The sequence below is a fragment of the Erpetoichthys calabaricus genome, chromosome 16 (assembly GCF_900747795.2).
Source record: "Erpetoichthys calabaricus chromosome 16, fErpCal1.3, whole genome shotgun sequence".
Taxonomy (NCBI): domain Eukaryota; kingdom Metazoa; phylum Chordata; class Cladistia; order Polypteriformes; family Polypteridae; genus Erpetoichthys; species Erpetoichthys calabaricus.
In genome coordinates, this window is record NC_041409.2 from 44975590 (window position 1) to 44990647 (window position 15058).

A 15058-nucleotide genomic window follows, 5' to 3' on the forward strand; every position below is an offset into this window, starting at 1 on the left:
GTTGTGTGTAGAATTCTGAGGAAAAAAATTAATTTAATCCATTTTGGAATAAGACTGTAACATAACAAAATGTGGAATAAGTGATGCGCTGTGAATACTTTCCGGATGCACTGTAAATTGTGGTGTTGTTAAATAAAGAACAGGACCCAAGTGAGGGTAGTAAGTGAATCGGGACAGTTTACATCATACCATAAAAAGCAAAAAAAAAAAAAGCTGAAAAAATTGGAGTGCTCAAGCAGAGCGGTGATAATGTAACCATGTTGTTCAAGTGATAAAACTTGCGTGTTTGCAAATGCAATGCATTCTACATGATTGGGGGGGGGGGGCTTTGGAAATATTTACCAAATTAATATATATGCAAAATTATGTAAAGATATAATTTAAAAATAAGAGGTAATTATGTAACAATACTCCAATGTGGACGACACATTAGTAGTGCTGCCACCTTATGAAAAGGAGACCAGAGTTCACGTCCCAGGTTCCCTTCAGCATGAAGTTTCAATGTCCTCCGGTTTCCTCCCACAGTCCAAAGTCACGCAGATTAGACGGATTAGTAATACTAAATTAGTTCCTGTGTATACCAGATGCTGTTTTACCCAATGAGAATGGTTTTCACTGCAAAAGTCTTTTCTTAGCTTAGATGTCAGTGTATGTCACACATTATCATAATTAGACTTAACTGCAAATAGTGGTAAAATGTTGGCACTTTTTTTTACTGGTCTTCTCAACCGTGACCTGACTTGTCTGAATGTAATCTTTACAACTTCATACCTAACTTGAAACTTGACTGTTGAGATTTCAAGTTTACTTGAGAATTAGCCCCATCTCTGAGATATACTTTACATATCATATATACAACATAAAACAACACAAATAACAATCTCAAGTGCTTTTCTCTTTCTTTCGCTCAAAGACGGCACAGTTTCCATATGATTCTTGCTCATATAATTACATTTGCTTGTAGCGGTCTGGTACCGCTCAGATTCACACTATTGAGAATGGTGATTTATTTATTTTTTTGGTGGGGATCCCAGGAATGCACCCACCCTTGGTCTGACTCGCACCACTCTCACACAGAGACATGGAACAGAGCAAATCAAATAAATAAATGAGTGATATATTAAATGAAAAATAAATATAGAAAACAAATAAGCAGGTAACCTTCCCCTTCAGCAATAAGAAATACAGCACACAACAATAAACACCTAATAATAACCACTCCGATGAAGCACGATGCCAGACAGGTATGAGACAAAACTTGTATCAAAACAAGACGATAATCCAGGTCAACCATGTATATTCCACACTGGTGAAATGATGACAGCTCTCACTGACAAACAATGGTGATTCTTCTCCTTTTTCTCCCAACTGTTTGGCCAAGTCCCTTTTGAAGTTCCTGCCGAACCTCCTTATCCCCAGCAGCCCCTGCGCCCATTGCAGACATCCGGTTAGTGCAATACCCATGGGGCAACTGGGAAATGGAGTCCATTAATCCGTAGCGCTACTACATGTTACAGAAATCATAGTTAAGTTTTTAAATGCTGTTATAGCACATAAGTACTGCAGGTTCTTCAACGCTTGATGCCAGCATCTGGTTTAGGTTCTGCTCCAGCATCTCAATTGTCACTTGCGGAGTAAGACTAATGGTGGCAAGGCCAGAAAAATGATAGGAACGAAAATACAAATGTTCCAGTAATACGGACATTAGGTGATCCTTTGCCCATAAGGTTTTAAGATCCCTGCGACTGTTACGCTTAAGAGAAGATGGCTCTTTGCATTTTATTTTCCATTACTTAGTCTATAGCAAAGCACTTTAGAGGTTACACAAGGTGGTCTTCTCATGGCAGCATAAAATGTTAGGTTCAGCATTAGTGATAAGTTAACCCTTTGTTTCAGCATGATAAACATGTCAACTCTGTGTATCGCTTCTCTTTCTTGATTATTTCACTTCTACTGTATAATGCTAAACTGTGCTGCACACCACCAGACTTCATCACATTATAGGTAGCAACATTCCAAAAAGTGAAGAATAGGAACCATCATTGGTGGCTGCTCAGAATGCATTGCTTGTTGGAATTGAGACCATTAAAGAGCATTCTGAGTCCTTTGGCTGGTCACTTTGTTTGACTCTAGTTAGGTCTTCAAGTTCATTAGCTCATTAGTCTCTCATTAAATGTCTTTATTTTCACCACTGAAGTCTGAAAATAAAACGGCACAAGTTAGTCTAAACAAAGTAGGAGAAGAAATGAAAAAAGAGTTTACAATCAAAATAGCAAATGCAAATTTAATAAAGCATTATTCTAAATGGCAGTAGGTATATAAAGATGGCACCACTTTGTGACCCTCTTTAAAACATAATTTTGTGAAGGTTTTTAAACTAAAAAAATTAATGTTAGCAGTAGCATCCCACAACTGTTTGCATGCAGAAGTACTTCCTGCCTTTTATTTTAAATGCACTTCTCCTTAATTTCCTCCATTGTCCTAAAGTACTTAGGCTTTGACATGTCAGAGCATAAGACAAGGCCTACAAGTGTCTGTCACTGGTGCAAGTGGCATCAACATGGTATGATACGGAGGAAGGCCTCTTTACGGAAAATGAGGCAAAGATCATCCGGTTCTGGAGATGGCCAGATCATGGACAAAAGATGGAGAAGAACAAACAAATTGAAAATCTGCACCCTAGAGTTGTTAGAAGGGCACAGTCAGGGGATATTATTGAATGTTCAAGAAAGATGGGGACAAATGAGAGTGAAACCAAGGATGCTTGGCAAGAAGTCAGTTGTCCATCTCGATAATATGAAGCAGTATATATTAACTAATGACTCTGCTGCCCTTTAAAAGTTGAAGACAGGTAGGAAGCCAGGGCCTTAACTGGAAGATGGCACTGTGCTGCACAAAAGGCCTGGTACTTTAAGGACTATACAGAGTCAGGGATGCAGGAACAGCAAGAACTGCTAGAGGGATTCAAGTGTGCTGTGGTTCCTTTTTCTTAATTCTATAATAACTTCACCAAATTTCAACCAATTCCGTCAAAGTTTTATAGAGATTTTAGGGTATTTGGTGTTTCTATTGCAGGGGTTTTCTCATCCTAAATATTTATTTATTGAAATGTCATTCCTTAAATTTCAGCTTTTTAATGAAATGGGATATACTATTTGTGTTGATGAGTGAGCGTTCTGTCTATCTATCGTGGCACCCGGATGGGGCTCATGCCCGGCCGGGATGCCCAGGAAGACAGGAGGAGGGCTCATTCCTCCTCCAGACTGCGAGGGGGCGTCTGCCCTGGTTGTATTGGGGGCCATGGGTACAAGGCTTGGAAGCCCAACCCTGTAGGGGCCCGTGGTCACCGCCAGGGGGCGTCCCCCTGCCTGAAGGACCCTGGACCCCAGTACTGCCGCCACACCAGGAAGAGAGGGAACACCCAGAATGTTTCCGGGAGGACAGCCGGCATTTCCGCCACACTGGGGCATGTCCGCGTGATTGCCAGTGCACACCTGGAACACATCCGGGTACAGATAAAAGGGGCCGCCTCCCTTCATTTGAGGCTGGAGTCGGGTGGAAGCAGGACAAGGTGCAAGAAAGAGATAAGGAGGCGGTCCGAAGAGGCAGAGTGGTTGGCCTGGACTTTGGGGGAAGATTGGGGTTTGTGGCACTTGGACTTTGTAAATAGTATAAATAAACGTGTGTTGGGTGACATGAGCGTGTCTGCCTGTCTGTGTCTGGGCCAGTCTCCACACCATCTATCTATCTATCTATCTATAGTCATGGCCGAAGTTATCAGCACCCCTGGAATTTTCCCAGAAAATGCACCATTTCTCCCACAAAATTATTGAAATTACAAATGTTTTTGTATATACATGTTTATTTCCTTTACGTGCATTGGAACAACACAAAAAAAACAGAGAAAAAAAGCCAAATCTGACATCATGTCACACAGAACTCCAAAAATGGGCCAGACAAAATTATTGGCACCCTTTCAAAATTGTGGGTAAATCGTTTTATTTCAAGCATATGATGCTCGTTTGAACTCACCTGTGGCAAGAAACAGGTGGTGGCAATATAGCAATCACACCTGAAGCCAGTTAAAATGGAGAAAAGTTGACTCAACCTTTCTGCTGTGTGTCTGAGTGTGCCACACTAAGCATGGAGAACAGAAAGAAGAGCAAAGAATTGTCTGAGGACTTGAGAACAAAAATTGTGGAAAAATGTCTACAATCTCAAGGCTACAAGTCCATCTCCAGAGATCTTCATGTTCCTTTGTCCACTGTGCACAACATAATCAAGAAGTTCACAACACATGGCACTGTAGCTAATCTCCCTGGATATGGACAGAAGAGAAAAATTGATAAAAGACTGCAACGAAGGATAGTCCGAATGGTGGATAAACAACCCCAATCAACTTCAAAACATATTCAAGCTGTTCTGCAGACTCAGGGTACAACAGTGTCAGCTCAAACTATCCGTCGACATCTGAACGAAATGAAACGCTATGGCAGGAGAGCCAGGAGGACCCCACTGCTGACACAGAAACATAAAAAAGCCAGACTGGAGTTTGCCAAAATGTACTTGAGGAAGCCAAAATCCTTCTGGGCGAACGTCCTGTGGACAGATGAGACCAAGGTAGAACTTTTTGGTAGCGCTCATCATTCTACTGTTTACAGAAAACGGAATGAGGCCTACAAAGAAAAGAACACAGCAACTACAGTCAAACATGGTAGAGGTTCTAAGATGTTTTGGGGATGTTTTGCTGCAACTGGCACTGGATGCCTTGACTGTGTGCAAGGCACCATGAAATCTGAAGACTACCAGAAGATATTGGGGTGCAATGTAGGGCCCAGTGTCAGAAAGCTGGGTCTGCGTCAGAGGTCATGGGTGTTCCAGCAGGACCCCAAACATACCTCTAAAAGCACACAGAAATGGTTGAAGACAAAGCGCTGGAGAGTTCTGAAGTGGCCAGCAATGAGTCTGGATCTCAAAATTGCTGTTGGGAGAAGGCGCCCGTCAAATCTGAGAAACCTTGAGCAGTTTGCAAAAGAAGAGTGGTCGGAAATTCCAGCTGAGAGGTGTAACAAGCTTGTTGATGGTTATAGGAAGCGCTTGATTTCAGTTATTTTTTCCAAAGGGCGTGCAACCAAATATTAAGTAGAGAGTGCCAATAATTTTGTCCAGCCCGGTTTTTGAGTTTTGTGTGAAATGATGTCAGATTTGGCTTTTTTTCTCTGTTTTTTTGTGTTGTTCCAATACACATAAAGGAAATAAACATATGTACAGTAATCCCTCGCTACTTCGCGGTTCACTTTTCGCGGATTCACGACTTCGCGGGTTTTTAAATACAAGTGATTGCCCGCCTATCGCGGAAGTTATGTTCCAGACCTATCAGCAACAGGAGAAAATCCACAATATAGAAAGACCATATAAATAAACATTTTTATAGTTTAAGCCTTAAAATACCCATCCCACATGCTTTAAACACATGTAAACTTATAAAACACACTTTGTTAACACATATGATATGTGGATGTCGGGCTAAGGATATGAGTAACATCTCACTATTATAAAACATTTTAACTTCACGCAAGACAAGACAGTGAGACAGGAAAATTGGTGATGTACAGGCTTAAAATTATTGACACGCAGAGCGACAAGCAGCACAAAGCCAGCACAAAGTCCACTTCTCCTTAGCGTTCATTCAGCTCCCCACCCCCTTGACAATGCGAAGTGGCAGGAGCGTACTGCGCCTCCGGGGAGGGGGGGTTTGAGCGAAGGTGCGTTCAGCTCTCACACACCCACCCACACACACACACACACACACTCCTCCTTCTGAACTCGCAGAGCGATAAGCAGGCATTTTGGCAGAAGCAGCACAAAGTCCATTTCTGCTCAGAGTGAGTTCAGCTGCCCCCCCTTCACAAAGCGAGTGCAGACACATTGACGTCTGATCGCTGTGTGCAGTGTGCAGTGTTGGTCTGAGGTGTTTAAGAATGTAGAAAGTGTTAAAGAGCATAGGAAGTGTTTATAAGAGCGTGGGAAAGGTTAACAAGAGAGTGAGAAAGGTTTATAAGAGTGTGGGAAGGGTTTATAAAGCCTTAAAATATGTATAAATAATAAAATAAATATAGATCGCTACTTCGCGGATTTTCACCTATCGTGGGGGGCTCTGGAACGTAACCCCCGCAATAGGTGAGGGATTACTGTATACCAAAACATTTGTACTTGCAACAGTTTTCTGGGAGAAATGGTGCATTTTCAAGGAAAATGTCTATCTATCTATCTATCTATCTATCTATCTATCTATCTATCTATCTATCTATCTATCTATCTATCTATCTTTAGATGCTTCGTCAGGAACATTTGTACCGATCTCTCTTTTGGGCTCCTAAAAAAACAAAAATGATGTTTTATGATGGATTTTGTGCCATTTGTATTAATTCATCTCTGCTTTTCAATCTTCCCATATTTTTTTGTTGAACAGTTTGTTTGTTTTTTTTTAAACTGCATGTTTTTGTCACTCCTGGTACAAAGTAGCCCTACCCGTTGATTCTGTCAGAAAAAAAGATAAAAGTAAAAAAGTTTCAGTTATCTCGTGGAAGACACACGTTTTATTAATGACACATCATTATCTAAGTCTGTAACAACCTCCCAAATTGCCGATCATGATCGTCCAAAAAATGCCCTGAACAGCATAAGCCATCAGGTCGACCTGTCACCCAGCTTGAAGTGGAAAAGGTGTTTGAATTTAGATTTGATTTTACTCTTGATCCACATGACCGATCGTGCTGATTTTTTCAAAAAATGTGTTAAATACTTGTATCAAGACATGTGCAAAGTATTGTGTAATTTGGTTTTATATTTTTAAAGTTATTAATATTTTTTTAATTTTAACTGCCCCAGTTACTATTGGTCCACATTTAAATCTATAATAAATCGCGATTGAATTAATGGTGACACTTAATAACCTTTAGTATTTGAAAAAGGGTGTTTTGATGTACCATCTTTCCTTTTTAAATCGTAATTATCTTCTTTTATCTGCTCAGAAAGGAAAAAAATACTTTCGGGAGCATTTGTGTCTTCTATTCTTAATTAAGCATATTTTGGAATAACTGATCAGTTTTTAACAGCTGGGTGTCGTTTATGTATTAGTACATAAATGTCTCTGAACGTCCTGATCGTTTTGATGGTCCGTGGTGAGCAGAAAACAATTCATTCAAGTAGCGGCACTTCAGCAAAAACTCGCAAGAGATAATGCATGTTGAGACGGCTTTATGAGCGCTCATTTCCCGGTGGAGCGCCCCCTAGATGGTTCTATTTTTTTTTTTTCTAGCGGCACTTGATCAAAAACTCGCAAGAGATAATACATGTTGGGACGTGTTTATAAGCGCTCAGCGCCCGTTGTAGCACCCGCTAGATGGTTCAATTTTTTCCGTTACCGTTGTACTATACTGTACATGATTTTAATATTTAATCCGTTTTAGAATATTGCGTGATATGTGTAATGAGTGGATATTTTTGCCTATTGATTTTAAATGTCTCTTATTTTTACTGCTTTGTTTTACAGAAGCAATATGTTTTTACGTAATGGTCGTGCAAGAATATTTTTTTAAATTTTATTTTAATAATAAATATAAGTCACTATATGAAATATAAACTGATAGTTTTGATATGCAGAGAAATGAATTTCAGGTATGAAGAGCATTGCTTGGACATCGAGAAATGGAGCTTTTTCACCTATAAATAATATATACATATATATGTATATATAATAACAAACGTGATTTTTTCCGTTAGCATCTTATTAAATAGAGATGGGCGTGTTAATCTTGCTATCCGGAAGTGAATGAAATGACCGCTGCTGCGAGTTTTCAAGCACACTGGATGAAGACCTGCGAAAACTTGGAAGCTCCACTGATCTTTGACATCATATATAAGGTAAGATTTTTCATGTTTTGTGCTTTCTGTACATTGCTTAAGTGTTTTTTTTTGGTACATATTTAACTTGTGCAAGTAATGTATTATATAATTAAGATACATTGTGATGTGAACTAATTAATCAATTAATTGTCCTTTCATTCTTTTACTTAACCTGCTTCCTATGGTCTCATTAATAACAGTGCACTGTTTAAAAATTATATGCATTTGAAGTATAAGGTAAAGCTATAACAAAATCCAATACTAATCAATTTTTCTATCCAGCCACCTTCCTAACCGACTTATATAGGACAGGGGACACCTGAAGCCTATGCCAGTCCTTCACAGGGTGAATGAACACACAGGCACACTCTCTCTTCCTCACACACACACACACACACACACACACACACATCAGGGCCAGTTTAGTGTTACCCACCCACCTAACCTGCATGTGTTTAGACTGTGGGAGTAAATCCACATGAACATGGAGAGAACATGCAAACTCTGTGCAGGGCACTTGGGACATAAACCTTGGTCTCCTTGTTATGAGGCAGGAGCAGCACCACTGAGTCACTCTGCCATCTGATGATATTCATTATAGAAAAATGAATTCTCTAATTAAATAGCTTAGTGGTTCTGTGGAATTGCAGGTAATAAAGCCTTACAGAAAAGGCATATGAAAATATTTAAATAATTCAGTTAAATATGAAAAAGCTTCTGATATAAATCTTGAGCATAGAAACAATCAAAAGTTTTTTTTTTCTTTGTATAGTTAAACAAATTTTCTAAAATATGCATTTAATTTGAAGATTCTACTTAATTGTAATTCATGCTTTTCCACCCTAACATATTTTGTGCATTTTCTTTAATCCTTCTGGATGGCATGATTGTTCAGCTCGGTGCCACAGTGGCAGTGCGGAGACCAGAATTCTCATCACAGGTCCTCCCTGCGTGGAGGCTGCATGTTCTCCTTGTGTTTCCCCAGGTGCTTCTCCTCCACAATCCAAAGACATGCAGGTTAGGTGTATTTGCCAATACTAGACTGGCCCTGGTGTGTGTGTGTGAACTGAATAGATGCTGTTCCTGTCTCCAGTCCTTGCTTACTAGGATAGGCTTCTGCTACCTGCAACCTTGTCCTGATTTAGAAAGTGGATGGTTAAATGGATGGATGACATGATTGCTTTGTGAGTTACTGTATACAGCAATGGGGTCTGTCAAATTCAGATAAACAATCAATGAAGTAACCCACAAGAATACAAAGTCTTAGTTAGACCTGAAGCCTTTCAATACAAAACAACTACTGAAAATGTAGTGAGTACAAACAACATAACAAGTATGTTAATGAGTTAACGTATTAGAATACAAACTTTAAAGATGACAGGTTCATTCCGAACTAACAACATACGACTGTAAAATCATGAAATTCAGAGGTCAGACAATGTAACGATGATCCTCTGATTAGAGAGCATGCTGGCCTTGTAGAAGAGCAGGGCCAAGATGGGCTCATTCTGTACACTTTTTAACGGAAGAGAGAAATCGATCTTTAAACCAAATCACATTTTTTACATTGCATTAAGAAAAATGTTTAAATGTTACATTGTACAAGTTAAAATGACTGTGATTGTAAACTTGGATAAGCAGGTTTTGTAAATGAGTGGATGAACAAATAAAATCATTTAAATTTCACATATTCTTTAATTTGTCAGGAAATGGAAAGAACAGAAAATTAACAATATATCTAATTGATGTTTTCAGATACTGTATTCTTGTGGGAGACACAGCTTCAGAGTTTTGGGAACCACAATTTGCACAGGTTAGTAGAATCAATTCAGTATGGGTGTGATGTCAATAGCAAAGAATAAAACACAAATTAGGGAATCGCCTTTAATTGCACACAAATAAAGATATAATATTTAAGGAATGTAACAATTGCCTCTAATATATTATAAAACCATATATAAATTAATTTTGTGGCATTAGGCCTGTGTTATTGTATTAACAGCAATCAATATTTTAAACAATAATTTGAAATCATTTTTTCTTTTGGCTTCTAGAAGGTAAGCTATGGAGGAGAACTTCTTGGGTCAAAACCAAACAGTAACACAGACTGGAGAGAAAAATCTGTGATCAGCTGAGGAAAGAGATCTCCTGTGAGCAAACATCTAGCTCTCCATGTCAAGAGAATCATCTTCTGTATGAGAGCAAATCCCTCAAAGAAAGAGTGTGGAGGATAGTTAGAGACATCAGAAAAGCAGAAACAACACCATAAAGGGCAGAGCGATAATGGAGAAGTGCCACCACATCATGGCATCAGGCCCAATAGTACAAGAGATGGTGAAGAAAGCTTTAGGCAGCTGCCCTGAAGGAGGGGAGATGGCAGAGAAGTTTCAGATCACTCAGTCTGACAAGAATAAAATATGAAGGCAGAAAAACAAACGTGGAGTACTTCACAATCACAAGCTGTGGATTTAACATTTGGTCAGAGTTTGTTACTGTTATTTTGAAAATGTTTATTTCACTGATTTCATTATTGCATTTTGAATGAAGTATTGTTTTGTTTAATAAAAAAACTACACTGACATTTGTAGTTGTAATATTCTGTTCAATAAAAATATTTTTTCCTGAATTGTGTTTTTGTATTATTTTTTCTCTCTTATTCACTTTTTTGCATTTAAAACTATTTAGTCTTAGTCCCAGTGGCGTGCTACATACATAAAGCAGTCACACTGGTCATGTGGTGGGGCCTTAGAGAGGAGCAGAAACAACTCGAGACACAAATCAGAATTGTGTTAGGCCACTGACACTTTACTGTTCGTTAATAAGAAAACCTTCATACCTTGTTAGCAATCAATCGTTATTGCTAGGATTCCTTATATTAATTTTTACTTTTTATAAAATTCACATTAAGTTACTAGGCCTTTGATTTCCTACTTTTCACATAAAACTACAATATTGTTAATCATTATTAATGTTTTTTGTAGTGACCTAATCCTCCTGACAAATTTCTCTTTCTTGAACTTGCATCTTCCCGCAAGCCTCAGAGGGGAAGCAAAATTTACCTTTAGAACAAATTGAAATTACTTAAGCAACAACATTTTTAAAAAGCAGAAATACACCAATTCTGTCAAATCAGCCCGGTCTTTGTGAGACTTCAGGATGTTTGCAGGTGTGCCCTTTGATCACAAAAATACACAAATACAACGTGGAATTTACCAGCAAAACACACTGACTTTTAAAATTTGAAAGCCTCAGATCTCAGCTCATGTATGAGACATCAAGACCTGAACAACAATCCATCAGGATTAGAGCTCGGCCTAACAGTCCACCTCATCTTATCTTGGCAGTGAAGAGAAAAGGAAAGAAGGAGAGGATGCAGGGGTGACCTTAATGATTCAGTATAAAATTTAAATATGTCTATATAGTTTTAAAAATTCTCATTTATCTGTGTATTAAAACTGAAGTGTATCCAGCATGAAGTATTATGGTGCTATAGCCTTTCAACAAACAATGTGCTAAAACCAGGAACTTACTAAGGTTAAGGTTAATGGTCAAAACAAATATAAACAGAAAAATATTTTCAAAACAATCACCTTTTTGTGTGACAAAAGTGCCAGTTGTGTTACAAAATTACCCTTTTTTGGCATGTTACTTAAAAGCCTGACTTGTGTTACAAAAAGGCCCTACAAGTTACAAATGTTCCCTGTGCTGTGGTACAAATGTGCCTTAAAGTTACAAAATGTCCCTACTAGAGTTTCAAATGTTCCCTGTAGGTTACAAATGGGCCATTTAGTAGTTACAAAAAGGCCCTAACATCTATCTATCTATCTATCTATCTATCTATCTATCTATCTATCTATCTATCTACAATACATATTGCTCAGCCTTTGCCATTGTATCGTGTTATTCATATAAAAATGTCCATCCAGAGACAAAATTCACAAGTGGAGCATCAAAACTACAAAAACATGAGCATTTTATGGTGAAAACACCATAACTTTGAAACTAATGTATGAAGTTTGGCTAATCTAAATTCTGTGTGTTTATGTTTAAAATTACCTTTATTGTTCAGATTGTCCTGCAGAGTTTCAGATTGACATTTTCAGTTTGGTTCTAGTTGTAGTGGCAGTTGAGTTACATTGTCTTTACTTTGCCCTGAAAGGAAATCAATGACAATAGGTTTAAATGGTGGAAAAACATTAACAACATTATGAGTTGAGGCTATTTAAAGAGTGCTGAGGAGTTCAGGCCAATGAAGCTGCAGTGGCCTTCAGACTCTGAGAGCAGGATTACACAGAAGATTTACAAACTCTGACATGACCTTATAGAAGTAATGATATACACACTCTGATGCCCTTTACTGGCTGCGGGTGAATCTTTCATATTCTTGTAGGCCTGATTACAACTGAGAATTGTTGACTTCACCTCATAAAAGAGGGACTTTAAAAATTATAACCATCTTTAGCACACATTGAATTGAAGGTCTATTGATGGCCAGCCCGTCAGTTCCAAAGATGTTATCATAAACAAAAACTATTATTAAAAAAATCATTTTCGTAAATTGAAATAAAATTAACAAACCTGAGAAGAAAATATAACCTACATGAAACTGTTAAAGTAACTGAAGGGACTAACTGAAATATAACAATAAATTACATAAACTATTTATTTATTTATTTTTTTAGTTTTTTTCCCAACTGGACTAACGCATACACTAATCTGGGCTACACCAGCTCTCTGAAATTAATTAAAGTATATGAATAAGTACTTCTTTATTTTTACAGAAATATTTTGGCTGCTAGACTTGCTAATCAAACCTTTTTAACCTCTTTCCTGTTATTCCCAAGATAAATCATTAACTGTTAGCTCACACACTGTCATCCCTGAGTTTATTTATCACCAGTGAACAGCACCTAGTAAGATGGAGGATGGCTGTCAAGACAACATAAGCAGTGACAGGGTAGCTGGCATTCTTCTCACTTCTTGAAAATCAAGGAGTAGCTTAAACACCAGAAACTGAAACATTCTGGTCAGCAAAACCTTTACCTTATGGAGAGAAAATAACAAGCAAAAAACTTTTCAGTTTATTTTTCAAGTGTCTGCAATTTTGTTACTTCACACTAGAGAAATCCTTTCTGAATACCAGATTGTTCACAGACACACTGATGGAGAGATTCTCTTGATCTATGAACAGAATGATGTTGTTGATGCTCATACATTAAAAAGTACATCTGTCAATGATGTGACACAAACCCTGTACAGTTACTAAGTCTACAGCGTCTCTGTTCAACAACAGATGACATTTTCTGTAGTTGGATTAAAATGACCAAAGTCTGCAAACTGCTGAAAAACTAATCTTTTTATTAAAAATTGTATGTCTATTTTATTTATTTTTGTTTTGTATTTTTTCTTAGTTTTATGTTCACAGCTAAAAATGCTTCATATTGTAAATATAATTTAGTGCTAGAATATTGTTTTTAAATGTTATTCCTTCCTTCTTTTATTTCGTCTATCTCTGTCTCTCAAACAAACAGTTGTAGGATAACATTCTCTTTGTTCTTTATTCATTTACCGAGCCAATTATTAGGACCACGTGTACACCTTCCTATCCCTGCAATCACCTAATCAGCCAATCATGTGGCAGCAGTGCAGTGCATAAAATCCTGCAGCTGCAAATCAGGAGCTTCAGTTAATGTTCACATCAAATACCACAATGTGATCTCAGTGATTTTGACTGTGGCATGATTGTTGGTGTCATACAGGCTTGTCTGAGTTTTTCGTAACTGCTGGTCACCTGGGGCCTCATGTATAAATGGTGCGTACTGTAGAAGAAGAATGTTCTCCTCAGCACCATGTATCTTGTGTGTTTAGTAAATTAGAATTTTATAACATATTCCAATATGTACAGAAATTTATAACATATTCCAATATGTACAGAAATGTGCTGACAGTACTCCATCATTATACACAGAAGTTCAATATGGTGTCCCGCAGGGCTCAGTACTGGGACCTTTACTGTTTTCACTTTACATGCTTCCACTGGGATCTATCATTAGGAAACATAATGTTAATTTTCACTCGTATTCAGATGACACCCAGTTATACCTTTCATTTAAATCAAATGAAGTTTCTCCAATGTTGTCTTTAATTAGTTGTGTTAGTGAATTAAAGGAGTGGATGAATAAGAACTACTTGTCTTTAAATACAGATAAAACAGAGATGTTAATTGTTGGAGGGAATGATGCTGATCACAACAATATTTTGTCATCATTTAACTCAGTGGGAATCCCAGTCAATTTTACTGAATCAGCCTGCAATCTAGGAGTTATCTTTGACTCTAGCATGTCATTTAACACTAGAATTACCAGAGCCTACGAAAAAACTCGTATATCCGGCCCACCTTAAATCGCTTCTTAAAACCTTTCTCACCTCTCCGCCAGCGTCTTTTGTCATCTAAATGTACTGATAAAGACAAGCTGCCAGCAGCCGGCTATTCCATCCCCCCAACGACTTAGAACGTAAACAGGCTTTTCCCAGCTCTTGCCTTGATTGAATATCTAGGAGTGAAGTGGAGTTTTAGAGTAGAAATAATAAGATTGTTATTTAGAACACACGCATTTCATATGTGTTGCATTTCTACAGTAATCTGTGTAAACACATTGTTAAAACAGAAACGTGTTATATATTCTAGTAGCAATTGACAAAATGTAGGCATAACCTATATAATGTATGAAGCCTGAAGTCCAAATATCAAAGAAACACTTTCACAAAAGGTACAAAAAAAAGCCACCGCCAAAAAAACCCGTCTTAGTGTGAGACATTGACATGACTTAACTATCACTGCTTCCGTGGTGTAACAGTATCAGTCGCTGACTGGGAATCAGAAGGTCGTGAGTTCGATCCTGCACAACTCCCATTTGAGAAGTGTTCTTATTTTCACTATTTTAGAATAAAAAGATACATTTGATTTCAGTCTGTAACAGCTGGTGTAATTTATGATATTTGTAAAGGTTAGCTTTATTTTTTTAAAATTCACTTTTCATTGTCTCAGTCGCGTTCAGGATCCATCCCTACCGCCCCCCACCTGACACTGCTGTTTTTACATAAAGACGCGCTGATTTAGTGTGCGCAAGAACATGCAGGTGGCCAGTTG

The 15058-nt window shown here is 37.9% G+C and overlaps 1 protein-coding gene across 1 annotated transcript in view; it reads right to left on the bottom strand.

Annotated features, from left to right (window-relative positions):
• Positions 1–1101: 1101 nt before the first annotated feature.
• Positions 1102–15058, bottom strand: part of LOC114666946 (butyrophilin subfamily 3 member A1-like) — a 116666-nt gene continuing 102709 nt past the window's right edge. Inside the window, exons 7-8 of the mRNA XM_051920089.1 lie at positions 11965–12060; positions 1102–2198 (exon numbers count right to left, since the gene is read on the bottom strand). Coding sequence (XP_051776049.1) covers positions 12008–12060 — 53 coding nt within the window. The 3' untranslated portion in view covers positions 1102–2198; positions 11965–12007. The remainder of the gene's footprint in view (positions 2199–11964; positions 12061–15058) is intronic.